The sequence below is a fragment of the Haliaeetus leucocephalus genome, unplaced genomic scaffold, assembly GCF_000737465.1.
Source record: "Haliaeetus leucocephalus isolate CR32 unplaced genomic scaffold, Haliaeetus_leucocephalus-4.0 Scaffold173, whole genome shotgun sequence".
Lineage (NCBI taxonomy): Eukaryota > Metazoa > Chordata > Aves > Accipitriformes > Accipitridae > Haliaeetus > Haliaeetus leucocephalus.
This window is the reverse complement of record NW_010972609.1, coordinates 6,113,706-6,132,745: the sequence shown is the minus strand read 5'-3', so window position 1 is coordinate 6,132,745 and position 19,040 is coordinate 6,113,706. Positions and strand designations below refer to the sequence as shown.

General features: G+C 36.3%; 1 protein-coding gene across 1 annotated transcript in view; it reads right to left on the bottom strand.

Moving 5' to 3' along the window:
- Positions 1-9: 9 nt before the first annotated feature.
- The window catches only part of DNAJC24 (DnaJ (Hsp40) homolog, subfamily C, member 24), a 39,558-nt gene continuing 20,527 nt past the window's right edge, over positions 10-19,040 (bottom strand). Inside the window, exons 3-5 of the mRNA XM_010563733.1 lie at positions 12,058-12,196; positions 2,087-2,155; positions 10-1,249 (exon numbers count right to left, since the gene is read on the bottom strand). Coding sequence (XP_010562035.1) covers positions 1,125-1,249; positions 2,087-2,155; positions 12,058-12,196 — 333 coding nt within the window. The 3' untranslated portion in view covers positions 10-1,124. The remainder of the gene's footprint in view (positions 1,250-2,086; positions 2,156-12,057; positions 12,197-19,040) is intronic.

The window sequence follows — 19,040 nt, the reverse complement described above, 5'->3', positions numbered from 1 at the left end:
TGTCTCTTTCTGAGATTGCACCTAACTTGAAAGTGGGAAAGATACACTGCTGTCATCAACAAAAATGATATGCCTCCTACTTTGTTTCCTCTGGCTATTCACAGTAAGTGCTTGGATTTATTAGAAACTTTTGGTTTTTACTACAAGCCAAGGTTAGTATTGACTGTTAACAAGGGATGAAAAAGGCACAATGCACTATTATGTTGTCATACATCCAGAGCCACACATTGGCTATGCCTACATTAGCAAGTAGTGTGGCATGCTAGGATTGGAACTGAAAACAGTAACAGTGGGGTTCCGGATCTGCTAGTCACTTACGTGCGTTTTGTAGGGTTTTCCTTAAACGGGCTCTAGTTTGGCCCAGTGGGCTGTTTGCCCAGTAGGGATCACAGCACAGTTTCCTGGTTAGTTTTCTTCTAAGGAATGAAGACTCTGTTTGTTCAGATGAGAGTCAATTCAAAATATGCTCCTGCTCTTAAGCTGAAAAGTTAATGTAGATGCACTGTTACAGTCCAGTGTGTAGGCACTGGACCTGCTACTTAGTACCAAGACAACCAGCCTGTTAATCTGTGAGTCTCTGCCACCTCTCTCCAAGGCTCAACTCCTTGTGAGGATTTAATGAAGTTAAATATTTAGCATAGAAATAGAAAATGTTCCTGTTTCCCATTAATGCACCTTACTCTTCATTATCTTCAAAGCATTCTCAGATGTATGCCTCCTGATTAAATTTTGTCATCTGAGCTGTTAAAAAGGATTTAACCTAAGAGGTAGGGCCCAAGGTATAGTTGATATAGGCTGAGATTGAAAGAAGCTACTCTGTTGTTTTCTGGGAAAGAAATGTCATTTAGATCATAAGATATATTCTAGTTGTACAGAACTTAGTGTTCTGTTCTGGAGGTTTTTAATAACTGGTTCTTTAGTTGCAGAAGGAAGAAAAACCCAAGCCTCATGTCTGCCTGCAGAGCTATGTCAGCAAATGGGCACATTTCCTTTCTTAAGCCTGACTGAACTTGTTCTTGTGGTGCCCCCCTTTTCTTTAACATACTTTTCTTTAGCAGATGCTGTTCCCTGTTTGTCCAGTCTTTTTAAAAGTTTGTAATGCTTAATGTGCTTGACTGAAACAATCATTGAAGGATCTCGATAACAAGTGAACATGTGTCACAACAAACCAAAGAAACATCTTTGGTTTCATTCTTGAAGACGGTGTAATTCCCACCACATCGACATGACAGAGTATAGCATTGTTCATCTGCCAAAAAAAGAAGACAAGAAAGCCTTTAGTGCTTGAGAAGAATCAAGAATTTATTTTGGATTTTCTCCACAAAGCTGCTCTTAATAACAAATGACCTCCTACTGCTGGATTGTAAATATCGGTACCTGTGCTACTATTTGTTGCTCAAAAAATAACTATACTCTTACAACATTTCAGTGACTGTGAGGCATTCTTATGCCAAACAGCCAGAGTCAGTGTAGTCTCTTTAAAAAAGCAAATAATAAAAAATGAAACAGACATATTAAAAGAAAAAAACTAAAGGGTTTTAGTCATACATATGACAGATCAAGGATGCTTTCAAAACAGACTGCTAACCCAGGAAACAAAAGTAAAACAGAAGAAAGGAAAGTAGATAGGATTTTCCCCTCACAGCTTAAAAAAAAAAAAAAAATCAGCCATTCATTCAAAAAGCAAGTAAATGATAAAAGCTAGAGTAATTTAAAGGAGGGAAATAACACACTGTCAGCTGAAAAAAAACCCCACCTATATGAAAACACTTGCATTCTGCCATCACAGAAAGAGCAAGAAGATGCATGAGAGATTTGGGAAGAATCTGGAAATCTAAATATTATATTACAAGAAGAGAGCTAGGTGAAAAGTGGTACTGCACGCTGGGGGGAGGGTGGAAGAGATGAAGGAGGAATGCAAAATTAAGTATCAGAAAGTTAAGTTACAATTCAGGTAATCACAGAGAACAGAATAGCTAAATCTGAGGAAAATATAAATCTTATAATGGTATAAGATGCAGAAAAAATGGAAAACATTTGCAGTGACAATGAAAAGCACTGGGAACAAGTAGTAAGGCACTCATACCTTCATTCCAGGACATATCCTCAAGATAAATTTGTGCATGTAGTGGCCATTCTTTTGTCAGATTATCTTCTATAAAGAAAACATGACAGATGTTCAACCTTGATAACATATAGGTCCTTATTTCTTCCTGATAAATTAACAGTTCTATATACCTAGCAGTCAGTCTGGTCCCTACTAGAGTCATACCTAGATCCCATTATCAGTTAAAAATGCAGTTCTCTAAACTTCTAGTTTCCTTATCTCTGCATAAGCTGGAAAATGTCCTACTGTAGCCAGAAGTAAATGGTGAACATGTATTACTTAAGACACTACTGAAACCAGGACTTTTATGCATCCCAAACAATTATGTGAAATTAGGGGCAAACTTTTATTTCCCTATAAATACCTTTTAAAAGTCTGTCTGTAACTCCAGTTCCAGAAGCTGAAATTGTCAATGTCTGCTTACCTGTACTTTTCACAAAATCACGGAACGGTTGAGGTCAGGAGAGACCTCTCAAGATCACCTAATTGAACCCTCCTGCACAAGCAGGGTCAGCTAGAGCAGGTTGCCCAGGACTGTGTCCAGCCAGATTTTAACTGCCTCCACAGGCGGAGATCCCCCAGTGTCTTAGGCAGCCCATTCTCCTTTAGAAAGAAGGTGGCAAATCACCCCCCCCAATAAGCACCAAGGAACTGTTAGGGTTGTGTGTGAGAACACCACCAAGATTCCTGCAAAAAGATATTCCTAACAAAAGATAAATGAGAAGCACCTTTAGGGGAAGACTAGTCCAAGTGTTCTTTTATGATAAAGAGGCTCAGCCCAGTCAGAAGATCGGTTTTGGCCTCCACCCGTGAAATCTGTTGCCATTTGATCCCCTAGATTCTTCCAACATTGAGTACAGTATGAAACAAAAAGCGTACAATACAATTGAAATTATCAAATGCAAAATGTGCAATACAAATTGTTTTTTGCAATTTATCAGCACACTCATATTTGATGTACAAAGTTCACACCAAGTTCTTTAACTTGTAACTTTGTTGACAAAAATCATACTGACAAGTGAAGCCATAAAAGGTAATATAAAGGGCGGGGGTGGACGGACAACACAACATAAACCCCTTACAATTTACTACACAAAACCTCCCAGCTGCTGCCTGACACCTGGAAGCTCCAACTCCCCAAATGCTGTAAAGAACCAGAAATGCCTGAAAGCTGAACTTTAGCATATACACAGAAATGCCTTAGATTTGGCAAGACTCAGGAGCTTAGTGCTTATTTAAGGTTTAAATTGGGTTGTTATTGAGAAAGTAGGTGTTCCTTCTCTTGGATCAATGAGTTTTTAAGCAAGTTTTATAGTTTAATAACATCAGGCTTTCTAGAGCATTGCGATGTCCATGGCTTTCTATGAAAAGTAAGCTGGCAGTGAAAGAATTTATTCCAGAACTACTTATTGAGCACTTGCTGAAAAAGTCAGAGGCCCAGATTATTTTATGTTATTTTAATTCCCCACGAGATTGCCTTACCTAATCCCTAGATTGTAGGGTATTCTAAACAGTTCCCAGCTTCTATGTAACTGCTTTTTGCTCTGGACTCAAAAGTAGAAATAAAGGACTTCGCAGCTACCTCCTCCAATAACACCCTAGAAAAACTGCACATCTCTAACTTTTACCTGATGAGATAATGGAGTATTTCCTTCTTTATCACCAAACATCATCCTCTGATTGCAACCACCTTACTCTTCTAAAGTTATCACCAGTGAAGTAGTGACTCAGAACAGACATACATCAATACCCTACTAGCTGATTTCACTCATCCACTATGTAAAGCAAGCTATTCCCAAGTAAGATTCCTACCTTACAACAAAGTAGTGTAAGTTGTTGGAAAGAAGTTTAAGGCTACTATGAAAGTATAATCCTAGCAATAGCTTATCACAGCTTTCTCTATAGTTAATTATCTAAATTAACTTAAAAATCTAACCAACCTGTTGGGTTTTTTTCTTTCATTGTTTTCCTTTCGTGGCTTTATTAGTTTTAAGAGTAGAGTATCATAGGTAGAAGTATTGATGTAATGTACCAGTAGGGAAATGAAAAATGAACCCCTTGCATTTTAACTATCCTTATGCATGGGGGGGAAAGAGTTAATACTTATACTTCGGGTTTTTAAATAGGAAATTTAAGGCCAGTTTAAAAAAAACAAAAAAACACCACCAAATATTAGGTCCCAGTATTTATTTTGCAACTAAACGACTGTTCCAATTTTAACTGAAATGTGCATTATATATCCTTGAGAATGAGCCTCATCTAAATTAGTTTTAATGAAGGAGATTAAAAGAAATCAGACACACTGAAAATAACGACAGAATCAATACAGCCTCTTTGATGTTACCTTTGCTGACCACCTATTCTGTAATGAAAAGGTCAGAATGAAAAGAAAATTAACCCACTCACACCTAATACTCTACTGCTGTCAAAAGAAAGGGGGGGGGGAAAATCAGGAGTGTAATGATGAAAGAAAACTGGAAGATATACCTATCAATCAGTTGTTCTCACTGTTGTGCATGCTCTCAACTACATAAACAAGAGCTATGGGTAATGTTGTTATTCTGTATAACTAAAACATCTTTCTTAACACTGGATCAGAACATTAGTTAACTGCATGAAATGTCCAAAATAAAATAAAAGGTCAGATGGTCTTAACTCGTGCCAAATTACTCTAATGTTACTTGGAGTTAGCCTGGTACAGCCTTCTAGCTACAAAATACGAGAACAGGAATGGTGAATGTCCTGAAAGCACCCACAAAACCAGTCAGAGGCCTTTCTTCCAGCAGGCCTTGTCTGAAGTAAAGATTCCTCCTCCTCTTTTTTGAGGAAGGAAAAAAAAACCACACCAAAAAACAACCCCAAAACAAAAAGCTGAGATCAAAATGAAGTCTGTCTACCCACCTACCTTCAAGGTTCTTCTCTCCCGTGTGGTAAAAGAAAACAATACTATAACTGTGAGAACAGTATAAAAAAAGGCAAGCGCTTCGTAATTAAACCTGTTTTGTTTTTTTTTTAATACTGGGAAGAAAAATTCACAAAGGAAAATGGTCTCTTAAGTTGTAGAAAGAACAGATTTTCCTAAGCTTCATTTATAGGTAGCAAAAAATTGAGTTAAAAAGGAAACCAGGCTTTCCTATTTGGAATTCATGAAGCAGGATTTCACTCAGAACAAGTTTTATAGGATTGGAGGTGGAGGTCTGGGTCATGTCTTGCTGGTAGAAAATACAAGAAGGGCAGATGGACCATATGCCACCATGAAAACAAACTAGTGAGATGCAAATTCACAAGGTTACCATACTTCTTGAAGTAGAATTACTCACGAATCATAGAATCATTTAGGTTGGAAAAGACTTTTAAGATCAAGTCCAACCGTTAAGGTAATGAAGATGGAGTAATGAAGAAAGAATGAAGAGGAAGGTTGAGGAAAACTCTACCCTCTCTTCTATTCCAAACATAGTACAATATGAAGCCAGGGAACAGAATTTCAACCAAGCTTTTCTAATTCATTAATACAACTGTAATTTTGAAAATAAAATACAAAAATTTTAAAAAAAAAATCAACAGGCAAAATTAATCACTTGTACAATTCTCAGCCTGAACTGAGATCGTTATTCCTAGACCGATGGTTGAGTCTGAAAGTGTCTTACTGGTTATCCTAAAAGATGTAAATTTTCAATTAGTACTCGACTTGAGTAAATCTCCAAAATTAGCACATAATCCAGTAACTGCTCTTGTCAGTTTCGTATGCTGCATTTATTTGCTTATCTGATTCAAGCAGGAGAAACTTATTTTCCAGAGTTGAACAAAACTTTTTTATTTTCTAGTTCTATTAAATACACTACCCAATCTAACATACCTTAAGACAGCAGAAACAGACTTAGGCACTTACTTAAAAACAGAGGCACAGCCCAGTATGAGTTTGGGGAGCTTACAAGCAGAACTACAAACTTAACATTTTTCACAGAGTGTGTTACTGACTCATATTTTGTGTGTTCGTATTTGATCTACATCATTATTATTACAACCATGGGTCCCTCGTTAGTGGTTCTCTGAAATAAACTGGTGTCTGATTTTCACTCCCTTGCCAGAGAAGGTTATATAAGACTGGTATTGTTACCAGTCCTGAGTTAGGCGGTAGGCTTACTTACGTGCGATGTCTGCTCAAGCTGTAGAACTCTGTGTACTGAGTTGTACTTTCTCAAACATGTTCCTGAACATACAGGGAAAATTGTGAAGACCTGATCAACTACCATAACTCGAAAACCACATTTTAATTCACAAGAAGTACAGCCTGCCTGGCTTTGCCATCTATTGGATTTGTCAGACAACAAGAGGTGAAAGGATTCTGCAGCTCTATTGTCTCAACTGCAGGATCTAAGAAAACACTGGCAGGCTCATCAGAGAGGTTTATGAGCCTGCAATTCAAAGAGATTAAAAGGAAAAATCTACTGAGATTCTTTCAGGCTACAGAACAACATTAAATAACTATTAGCAGCTTGGTTCAGTAAAGCTTTACTAGAGCCCTTGCTGGGTCATTCAGAAATTGTAAAAGAGGAAAGGTATTTAAGTTTCACTTGAGGATACAATAAATATTTCTTGGGCTATTTAAGGCTGAGTTTTAGGGAAAGGGTTGCAAGCAGTAAATGGAAATTTAACCCTTTTAACAGTTTATGATAAGAGTAAAAATAGTCATAACACTTAAAAGATTTTTCTAGTTCTTTATCAGTCATATATTCTTAGGATTGATTTTTTTTTTAAAACCAAACACATAATTTAAAAAGTTCAAGATACGTATTGTCAACCAAATGCTGTTCATAGTATCTACTCAGTATCAAAATCATCACAGTACTCAAAACCTGGATGTTTTCACAAGTTAATTTTTTCTAATAGGCTGTTTAGTTTTTAAACAATTACTTAAGTTTGAGTCTCTTGCATTAATTCAAAATAACCACGCTTACTTTAATCTGAAAGTATAAAAAAGTCATGTATTAAGAATTTTCATGACAAAAAGCTATGTTAAAAAAAAATACAAAAAAATACTGCTTCACTTGTAGCCAGTGCAGATTAGTATTAACTCCAAAGCGCTATGATAAAAGGCTTGTGTTCCAGCACTAGCTGAGGGTCTGTTAACCATAAAATCCATGGCTAGAGAAGGAATATACACTTCTGTCACTTAAAAGAGTACAGCCTGGCATACTGAAAAGCCTTAAGTAATGGCCATGTTAAAAGCTTTATTTTGGTCTAGAAGTATTTTTTTTAAGAAGGAATTTTCTTAACAAGGAACAACTAAAATACACTGCATTAATTTTTTTCCTTTCTTGTAATAAGGTAGTCAAGGTGTTCAATTGCCATTTCTGCTAGCTCTTAAGAGCATTTTTGTACGCTTTTGTCTTGCTTCTCCTGCTTATTCTTGTAGTGGATTTGTAAGGTTACTCTTCTGGCATCCTATTTACCAAATTATGTAAGGTGTCTTGATGTCTAATACAGTATCATCACTTTATTGCTGGAGCAGGAGGGAATGGGAAAGTGATCATCTCCAGAACAGTCTTTTCAGTTTACTGTACTAGGAGAGGACTGGGAAAGGAACAGTGGGAAAAGGAGCTGCCTTCTATTTAGCTTCATTTTTTGTTTTCCTAATTTATGACCTCACCTGTATAAGACTTCCTTTCTAAACCTGCAGTAGAAACTTAACTGAGGACCTATAATTCCTTATGTTTAAGAAACGAAGCAAGAACAAAGCACAAATGATGCTGGAATATATATTCATGTATGACAATTGAGTCTGCAATATTTTTCTAAAAATGTAATTTAAAAACTGAAAATCAAAAGGAGGTATGTGCCAAGATGTGAAAACGCCTACTGGTGATTACATCCCCCACCCTATAAAGACTTGGGCTTTAAGGACACCTGTGTCCATCATCACATAAAAACATATTATCCTGGATAGAACCTCACTGGAGCCATACATGGAAAAAAACCTAGATTCTTAAATTTCTCCACCCTCTGCCCTAAAAATATATTCAAAGCAATTGGTTTTAGTGTCAATCCCATTACTAGGTTTGAATTATTTGCTACATTTAGTGTCAGGAATTAATCAAAGTCACCAGTTTATTGATTTAATTTTAACTGTGACCTTTCTGTTAATTTTTCAATCATTAATAATTAAAATTTAAAATGAATTAGTAAAATTAATTATCTTAATTACATGATTGTTTAGATACACAGTTCCTTTGCATTTAAGTCAACAAAAATCCATAAAATTTGCAGGGCTGCTACTCAAAGGGCTCTTTGATAGGATATAGAAATGGACTGACAGAGACATCAAAGGGTTCAACAAAGATTAAGTCCTGCTTTTGGGATGGAATACACCAGTACAGGCTGGGAGACAACTAGCTGGAAAGCAGTTTTCCAGAAAAGGATGTGAAGGTCCTCGAGGACAACAGGTTCAACACGAGCCAGCAGGGCACTCGTGTGGCAAAGGCCAACCCCATACTGGGCTCTCTTAGCAAGAATGTAGCCCGCAGGTCAAGGAAGTGATTTCTTTCCTCTCTACTCAGCACTTAACGAGATTGCATCTGAAGTCCTGTGTCCAGTTTTGGTCTCCCCAGTACAAAGCCCTGACCTACAGGAGCAAGTCCAGTGGACTGCCAGCATGGTTAGGGCTTGGGACATATCATACAAGGAGAGGCCAAAAGAATGCAGGCATCTCACTGGCTACAGCTACCTAATAGGAGGGTGTAGAGAAGACTTCTCAGAGGTGTGCAGTGGAAGGATGAAAAGTGAAAGGCAAAAGTTGCCAAAAGAGTCCATATATCCAACTCGATAGAAGGAAAACATGTTTTGTTTGGTTGGGGTTTGGTTTTTTGGTTTATTTGGTTTTGAGGGTGTTCAAACACAGGAACAGGCTGCCCAGAGCAGCTCTAGCATCTCCATCCTTGGAGATATTAAAAACTAGGCTGGAGAAAGTCTGAGTAACTGACCTATGTGGACTTGCTTTGAGCAGGAGATTGATCTAGACCTGTGAAGGTCCCTTCCAACCTATATGATTCTCTGATTCTGTGAAAAGTTTTTTATTCTTCCAAACTGTGACACAGAAGCATGAACTTCCAGGGTTCTTCTAATATGAAAACCTTAAACCAGGTTTTTTCCAAGCTAAACTCACTGAAAAACTTTTGGTAATTGTTACTGTCATACTTGATTTTAACTGCATATTCATCTTTTCTGAATGGGATACTGAACAAAGAATGGAAAAATCTCCAAGAAGAAAATCTGTTGAGGAAAAAAAAGTCCATTCTTAATAGGTAAATTGTTATGCAGCTTTTTTCCATCCCCCAAATTTTTCACAGGGATTAGAAGCAAAAGATTCACAATTATAAAAGGGGATTCTTATATGTCATTAAAGATATGACAAAACAATGAATTGGAAAAATTTTCACAAAACATACAAAAGGGCAGTTCTTGTAAGATTCCCAGACCAGAATGGCTTGGATAAGTATTTGAGCAAAACCTTTAACGGTTTGAGGTTTGTCGTCTCCTCTTTAATACTATGGCCTGAAGGCACAAAAAAATTAGTAGGAGATCATTGTGATACCTTCAAAGCAAAGCAGTATTAAGATATGAAAGCACATTCACTTGTTATTCTCAACAATCCAAACAAAAAGAAAATTAAAACCACAGAGCCCCATGGACTTTCAGCTTCTTAGAACTTGTCTGGCCACTGAATTTCTGAGCCAAGTAATTAAGATTTAGTTAGTATAACCCTAGAAGGTACATACAAATACACAATCTGCGAAATGGGAAAAAGACTACAGTGCAGAGGACTGACTGCCTGCTGACTGGCAGCCACACACACGTGCACACTGGCATCCTTCAGGTTCTGCTTCCTAGGCTTTGCAGTCTTACTAACTTGCTGTATTATCTCTCTCATCGCTATTCCCCTTAGCTGCTGTCTCAATTCCTTTGTTTCTATGAGCTTTTACAGCAGTGTCTACGAATTTGTCTAGAATCATGACTTCAGAAGCAGCTTGACAGGCATTCAAAGAACTAGAATTTATTTCACCATCATTTTGCTGCCAGGGAACATGCTGCAAAGAATGCAGCAACACCGCACACGTATGTTACATGCAGCTTAGTTTGAAACAGTGGGTCCTCTGTGAATGGCACCCTCTATATCAAAACATATCTATCCCATTACCATACCATTACCAAATGCCTTTGTGAATAAATGTACAATTTGTTTTCTTTATTTACTACATCTTTTTTACAGAATCTTGAGATGGCTTTTCAAAGGACTCATCTGGATGCAGAAGAATCTCAGGAAATACAGATAACCTTTAAAATACTGTAGAGTAAGTTTTGTCAAAACTAATTTATAGCGATGTCCTTAAATTCCATGGGAAAACAAAGTAACTTATTAAATCTTGATGTAGTTCACAACTTCAGTGGATTAACCTGACCCAAGCAAAATGGAACTTCATAACCTATATTTAAGCTTTAGGTAAAACTCACTAGATACACAAAAGACTTCTAACTTAATCTCTAATATTTCTTTTTTCCTGTACATATACAATTTGTGAAAATGGAAGACACAGCCAACACTACAATGCTAAGAGTACAACAGGATGAGAGCACTGGATAGCAGAAATTCCTGTTCTGGCATCACGTTCAGGCATTTAAAAAATAAGTTTGAGATGAAAAATTTATTTAAGTTTGATCTTAATACTGTTTACATAACAAATTAGCACAAGATCAATTTTTTCTTCATTCTTTTAAAATATTTATTCAACAATGCTGTTTTCACCCCTCTACCCTCTTTCCCCAAACCCACACAAAGTCTGAAATACAAGATTATTTAACTAGAGAATTCATACTGGGTATATACAATTATATATCACTCTTTTTATCCTGCAGTGATGCATATCTGCCAGAATGACTAAGCCTTTGTCTCTCAAAGTTCTGGTATCTGCAGTGGCAGGGGAGTTAAAAATCAGCACAAGAGAGAAAGGTCTGATGGTGTGCCAATGTACAATGGAAGAGAATTCAATAACAAGCTGCAGAGACAGTGGGCTTTTATCAGACACATTCAAAAGTGGTGGTGGCTACACATCAATGCTGGACCAGAGTGTGTTACTGCAGAGTGCGACTGAGTGTTTTCCCCACAGGCAATACACTATTATTGACTCCCCCCATTAACATGTAGGGTGGATATACATTTATTGAAGGTTCTAATGGAAGGCTGAGGGACTCCTATCCTGAGGCCAGAGCAGAAAGACAGCCTATCACTTCATGTAATGGTAGCCCATGTGTGACAGACCTGACCTACATTTCCCCCCTTTCTTTCTCACAACAGCCTGTCACTGTTTTAAGAAGCTATTTTCTGAGAGGTATAAAAAGAAATGCATGCTAGAGCTGCCTAGTTAATGTGTTATATCGGAATATTATTTATAAACCTGCTTTAAAAAGACTAGTTTAGACTACAGCTGAATTATGAAAGCTACCATAACACACACAAGCAAAAAGAATGTGTCTTAATGATTCTGAAGTGCTTATAAGCCCATACACATTGAACACTAGGTATAAATGGATTAATACCTATATCTAAGATACTGCAACAAAATGTAGTATAAGACTTGAAATTAAGAATGCTTAATGAAGCTGCCTTAAGATAAAAAGGGCTAAGGTCTATAATTAGTATAAATTTCATATTCATTCAAATTATTAGGAATAATGCCACCTAATGTTTTGTTGGAAGTAATTCAATGTTTTCACTAGCTAATGTATGTGTAGCAAAAGCTATAAATAATGGATCCACATTTGAAAGTAGGACAAGACTGAAAGAAACATTTGGTTCAGCAATAAACAGCATTTTAAAATACCATCTAACTACCACTCCCAGATCCTGCTTATTTACAGAGCTGCTGCCACTACAGCACTCCTTGGCAGGAACCTACCACGCTGCTGCAGGTCATACTCTTTTTTTGTCTCTTCGTTCCCTAGAATTTTCCACGCTTGATCAATTTCGATGAACCTCTGCACGCGCTCCTCTACTTCTCCTGCTGGCACATCTGCCTTCTGTTTGTCTGGATGATACTGCCAATCAAAAAAAAATAAATAAATAAAAAAAGTTGAGGGGAGTGGAAGTGAGGAGGGTGGAAGAGGAGCAATCAATAATGCATTTGATATTCAGTTAAAAGGACAGAGAAAAGGAGAAGGTCTGAGCTAAGGTGCCAAAGGAAGGGAGACAACAATGCTGGGCACGAGAGAAAACTGCCAATTTAATTAGACCACTGAAATGGCAACAAAACCACCAGTGGCACAAATGTCACCATGCGCACCGACGGCATTTTCTGGATAATTTGCTGATGGAATCATTGGTCTTATGGACAATTTACCTAGAGAGAATGACTACCACAAACAGAAATAGGTACATGCAGAGGACCACAACACAAGAACAAGAAGAGGTGCTGTAGGTGCTAGCAGCTCTCATAATATTACACATAGCCAATTTAAACAATACCACCAACCACCAATGTTTATTTAAGGCTATTACAGATAAATTGAATGCTGTATTACATGTACCTAGCTTTTTTTAAAAATGGTAAATAGGATATACATGATCAAATATAATTTATAATACATGTAATTCTACTTTTGAAAATACGCCTCAACATCTTTAATTTCTTCCAGTTCAGTGAATCAATAGCCCTTCCAAATATGTAAAGTCATGGGTCACTGGCTACAAAATGGTGTCATTTTAGTTAAGAAATGGTTATTTGAGGACATGGCTGCAAGAAATCCCACGTTAAAAAGGCAATAATAATTAAAATGGTAACACGTTTTCTTTACCATTTGTACTACAGGTTCTGAACACAGCATTCCAACTTCTTTTTGGTGCAAATGTCTACCGAAAAGGAGCCCTCAAAGCTCCATCTTCCTGTAGCTTTAATTCATTTCCAATAATATCTCTTTTTGATATTTTAAATTGCTCAGTATAAGTGATGGACCAACAGGAAAGTTGCAATATCATCAGACCTATCAGCTGTTAACTGTGTTATAAATCAAGATATCCCTTATTCTGTTGCATTAACTTCTGCCCTTTATACTAACATCAGTTGGGGCACTGAAATGTACAGTAGATTTTAAGACTTAGAACACCTCTTCTACAAGTATTTGAGCAGATTTCTGATTAACTGAATCCCTTTGGTTTAGTTTATAATTAATTTTGGAAAGGAATGAATAGAATACTATCACGTGTGCTTTATAAAATCCAAAATTTAAAAAGACCACTTCTACTGGAGTCTATTTGCTCACTGATGTATGTATCTGTCATTTGCACTGATGGGTATTACCTGGATAAATCCCCTGTATGACAAGAGAATGTACTTAAGAGGAAAATATTAAGCTTTGACCTTAAGTTTTTTCACAGGTATTTTTCCATATACAGAGGAATGTACCTGCAGCCACAAGTATGAAGTCTGTACACAAATGTTCCACCATATGAGTAAGCACATGAAGTCACCTCTGCATTCAAGACAGGACTAGCTTGCAACTTGCTGAAGTTATGGCTGAAGCGCAGTTGCAATCTGTAAAGGTTTATCTCTTAGCGATCCCCTCATCTCCACAACTGAAGATGACAAAATTCTAAGGTGCAAACAAGTAAAATATTTTTGGTTGTTGCATTTAGTCATTGTATGCTAAATAGCTAATTAGGTAATGAGTAATTATACCTTTATTTGGAAGGCACGAAATTCGGTGTTCTGTCAGCATGCGTCATGTTGTACTGTAAGAGCTATTTAAATGTATTATTTGTTTTCAAGTCCATTTTTCTGAAACCTTAGCTTTTCCAGCTGTATTTTAATCTTAATAGCATTTTTAACATTGGTGGTTGATTGTATACCACATTTGTGAAAGGTCATTTTAAGAAAAATCAATGCTTAATAAGCATACAAGGCAAAATAGTCAGATCACATTAAAGACTTATATGGTTTCCTTTTAGCAATGTTATTTATTTTAACAATTATATTGGAGGTATGTACCCAGCAGTTACTCCTCAAAGCAATATTTTATCTAAAAAAATGATACTTCATTATTTTAAAATATTTCAGATGCTATATTTAAAATTTGGACCCACCCTAAATATTGTAGGGTTAATTACAATACCTAAAAAGAGAGTTATATGACTGCTGTGTATTTCACTCAACTTGGATGATACTGTAAGCATTCTCCTACAAGCTTACACCCAAAAGGATGTAAAGGCCTGTCCAAGTAATATTATAACAGACTTCGCATCACTGAAACTTAACTAGATTTGAATAGCACTGCCAGAAAACTGTTGCTCATATTGTTATCTGTTTGGATTGGCCACAAGACTACACCTTCTCAGATCAGTTTCTGACAGATACATGAAAACATTACTGACCAATTGCCCAAAACACCACTAAGAATACAGGCTTCTCTCCTGCCAAGAATGCTGAGAAAACACCCCCACAAAATTGGTCACACTTTTCCTTTACTATGCCAAAACTTTGCCAGACTGAAAAATAATTTTGGACTATACTAGAAGTAGTCAGTGAAAAACAGTAAGCCACAAATGTCACAAAAGTACTTTGGAAAAATAATAATCAATGCAGAAAAGGCTGTTCTGTTCATTTCTTAAATAATGCAGAAAATGCATTATTCTTCAGATTTATCATTTAGCTTTTAACTTCTTTTCTATAGATTTGGAAAATTTAATATTTGTAGCATATGCAATTTTTATATTCAAAAGACTACAATTTCATGTAGCTAGTAACAACTACATTGTAGGGGACCTTTTAATTAAAAAAAATAACAAAAACCCCCACAAAACCAAACTCTCTCCATTTTGGTCTCCATGCTTTCTGAAACTATTTGCTCCTTCCTCTATTCCGATGCCTGTAGTAGTCTATGTCTACACTAAGAAAATCCTCAAACCTCTGCTCTTTTACTCTAAGCCTCCTTTTTTTTCTCCCAGTGACCCCATTTCATCTGATTTCATCATGTACCTGTTCTCATTGACTCCCTTTTCCTACTCTCCAGCTTGCCGATCAAAATCCAAGAATCCTTGTCTGTAGCAAAAATCCACTGTTGATTCAACTGCCCATACCCTTTTCCATCTCTGAGATGGCAAACGAGGTGTCCTCTCTCCAGCTGATTTAGACCCTGTTCAGCCAGCTCACATACCAACCACAGAGGACACCTTCCCAAAGTGTCAACCAACCTGCTAATAGCTGAAGTTTAGAGAGAGTACTCTAATGTCCTCCCATCAATACTTCAGACATTAATCAACCATACTCTTTTTTTTGGTATCTTCCCTTCTTCTTGGTTACCATATTCTTGCTTCTGGTTCTCCTCCCTCTCCAGCATACCCTTCAGACGAGCTGCCTCAACAGAGCCAGGGGTTTGGTTTTGTGCTCAGGGAGGTGAAATATGAGGTATGTTTCTGATCTCCTCCTCTTTTCCCATTCAGCCTTATTTCTGGGTTAATCTCAGCTGAAACCGTGTACAAGCTCCGTAATGAAAACAGACAAGCCTGTTTTCTACTCGACCTATCTCCTTCTACTCAAGCTGAACTATTGTTCCTCTCTCCCTCTATGCATCCAGTTATAAGTTCTTAAAATGTTAGAGCCCCCAATATCTCCTGCAATATCACTTCTCAAAATCTGTGCAAATTATCTTCATGTCATTCATACCTGCCACCTGAGCACTATTTTCAGCTATATTACTGCACTTAGGATATATTTAAATCTTTCTGGCTGCATACGTGTAACATTTTTAAGAAGCAATACTGCCATAAACCCAGCTTTTTTGCTGAGCACTCATCTTGATTTTTGAACATAGTAATAATTTTTACTAACATGTTACTACTAAATAGGACTTTATAAAAACAATAAAGGATATTTTCCTGACTCTGACAGAAGGAAGGGAAAAGGAAGAAGGTTAGAGATGTATGCCCAATCTAGTTTTCCTGTTTTATACCTCTACTAGAAGTAATCTGCTAACTTTCTATTACTAAAGACTGTCTGGAATTTATACCACTTTACAGCGTATGATGCTTTGTGGTTACTGTGAATGTTAAAAAATAAACTGATTGATAATGGAAATATATTAGTTCATCTGTTAACTATAAAAAATACCTTACACGCGATACTGCTCGCTCCCTGATGTTTATCTTAAAAGTCACATTGTCATAGTATTTCTTGAGGACTCTTGGCTCTTGGTGTAAGCATTAATTTAAATTTTTTTTTAAGGGTTTTTGTTTTAGTTTTTACAATCACTAAGAAAAATCTGAAAAAGCATGAACCTTGAAGTCTAAAGCTCAAGTGAAAAACACACTTTAAAACATTACCTGTTGTGAGACTTGGTGAAATTTTTAGTGCTGCAGGGAAACAGAAAAGCAGGCTAATACAAACTTAACCTCATGCCCTTTTCAATTACACTATCATTACTATACCTTTCTAAAACAATTGTATTGAACTGTCTTATTTTTAATATACATCAGAGTCTACTCTTCATCAGTTTGGGTACAGTGGGGAACAGCATATCACTGGGCAAACACACTCTGAAACACAGATACAGGTTCCATTCACAGTTACATAAGTATCCAAAAAACCAGAAATTTTTCATGGAACACCTTGGTTTAGGTAAATTAATTGTATTTCATTATGCTAATCTATTACCTTTAATACCTACTACAGAATAAAGAACAAGCAAGTGAGCAAACTTTTTCTGTCTCAGAAAAAAGGTGTTAATGTTATTGCATTCACCACATTATTAAAAGTGTAGTGTCTCAAAAAATTACTTGAGTTCCATCATATATTTTATTTATACAGTGATATTTTTATTTATACAGCGTACCACACATATTGTTTTCACCCACAGGGTTTGTATAAGAATTTGGAACACACTACAGCACATTCAATTGCTACATTATTTATTTCCGCTTACTTCATACTCCATGAAGTTTGGTCTCTTCTGCACTTTAAGAATTGCAAAATTAATCCCTGGGCTTCTAATCTCTGGAAGTTAATAAAGACCATTTCATCAATAACTGTAATGGTATTACAACTCAATAACCATACCAACAGACCTTAAGAACTCTCATACCACAAGATGAGAAACGACGACAGCCGGTTGACTGTTGGTCGAGCAAATCAACACAGGGATCACACACTAAGGTCCCTATCTTCCTAACACTTGTACGAGTTGCTTAACTTTATGCAATAAATGTGATAGGGTTGACTGATTTTAATCAAATCCAAATTAGCAAGCAGAAAACCTCTAGTTAAATCAATTTATGTACGTTTCTTATCAGTGCTCATGAATTTCTTTTGGAAAAGAAGTTTACAGCACCCAGTGAGAATCAACTTAATACAACTCATTGGGAGGGGCAGGACGAAGCATAGAGGCAGAGGTTTTACACTAAATTTGTAATCTCTTGCTAAACTGTGGAATACACGGTAACTAAACCACTTAATGTAGGCAGATTTACTCATAACTACTTTTCCACATGACAAATTGAAAAGGCTGATTATTTAGAAAAGGTTTAAAAAGTACTATTCCTTCTCATTTATTACTTAATACATTACAATGGTTATTTTGCCTTGTGTCTAAGGGGTATTCACTTTAAAAAACCAAAGATGCACCACATCCCTGATTCCATACATCAAAACACAGAAAAATTATTTTCTATGAAAACTACTACTTCTTCCAAATTTTTATTTAAGTTATGAAAAAGTGCTTTCATTTACTACTATGTATTTCACAGATAAGTGTAAGGAACTTCTCCCCACTAAAATTACACAGTTTTTAAGTAAGCCTGTTTAAAAGGTACACTTCCTATTTTTTTCTTACTGAGGGAAATGAAGTAGATCAGCTCTAAATTTTTTCCAGGGCTGAAATAAGGAGTACTCTCCACTTTCTATGGCTTTGTCTTTCCTACTTTCCAATATTTCATGCAAAGCTGTCAAACATTTGGAGAAACCTTCAGCAGCAAATAGTAAAAAGTCGTATGAAAAGGATGAACCAGATGTGGCTGTGTTAAATCTTGACCTTCTCTCCCAAGACAATTTCGGAAAAATATTTTCAGACTTTTAAATTTTTATTATACTCCTTTTAGATTTTTTTTTCGTAAGGGAAACCATTAATAAGGTTCTAAAATTCAAAAGTAAAGACAAGACATAGAACAATGATGAAACCATTAGAGCTGAAAAATTAAAAAAGTTAGACTACTCTGGACTTACTATCATGAGTCATAAAGTAAGCACTCCGCAGTCAGTACTACCAACAGTTACAGCATAGTACATTTCTAAACTATCAGATTTAGTAAAGATTTTTAACTCTGAAATTATCTACAGTCTCATGGAATCACCTTGCTAAATTAAATTGACAAGTATAGACAAGTCTTGAATTCCTGCTTTATTTCAATAGGGGATGTGCGCCTATATTTGAATAAGGGATATATTTAAAGCTAGAGATGTGCCCTAAATTTTTGAGTAAATCAGGTAGTAAGATTTTAACAGGGAATTACTTACATGCATTCAAGTACTCGTGCTTTTGTAGGAACTACATCTAATGACTAAATCTAAGAGTAAGTAAGAGTCAGTGATAGAATATTAACACCTAAAATTAGCTTAGTATCTCATGGCATCCTTCTCCCTTTCTCCATGTTAATCATGTAGTAGTAGCTATGATAGTTTTATAGCCTGGCAGTATCTGTTTCATGTAATGCAGCTAGAAATAAGATTTCCAGCCAAGTATGAATTATCTTTTTTTTTTTTTTTTTCCTCACGGTAAAAGTAACAGGAAGCCACAGTGTTCATGACCTACACTATAACTGCAGTACCTCCTGGAATTTGAAAAAAGATCTGTATTCATATTTAAAAATTAACAGTGGTGAAAGACACTCGATAATGGT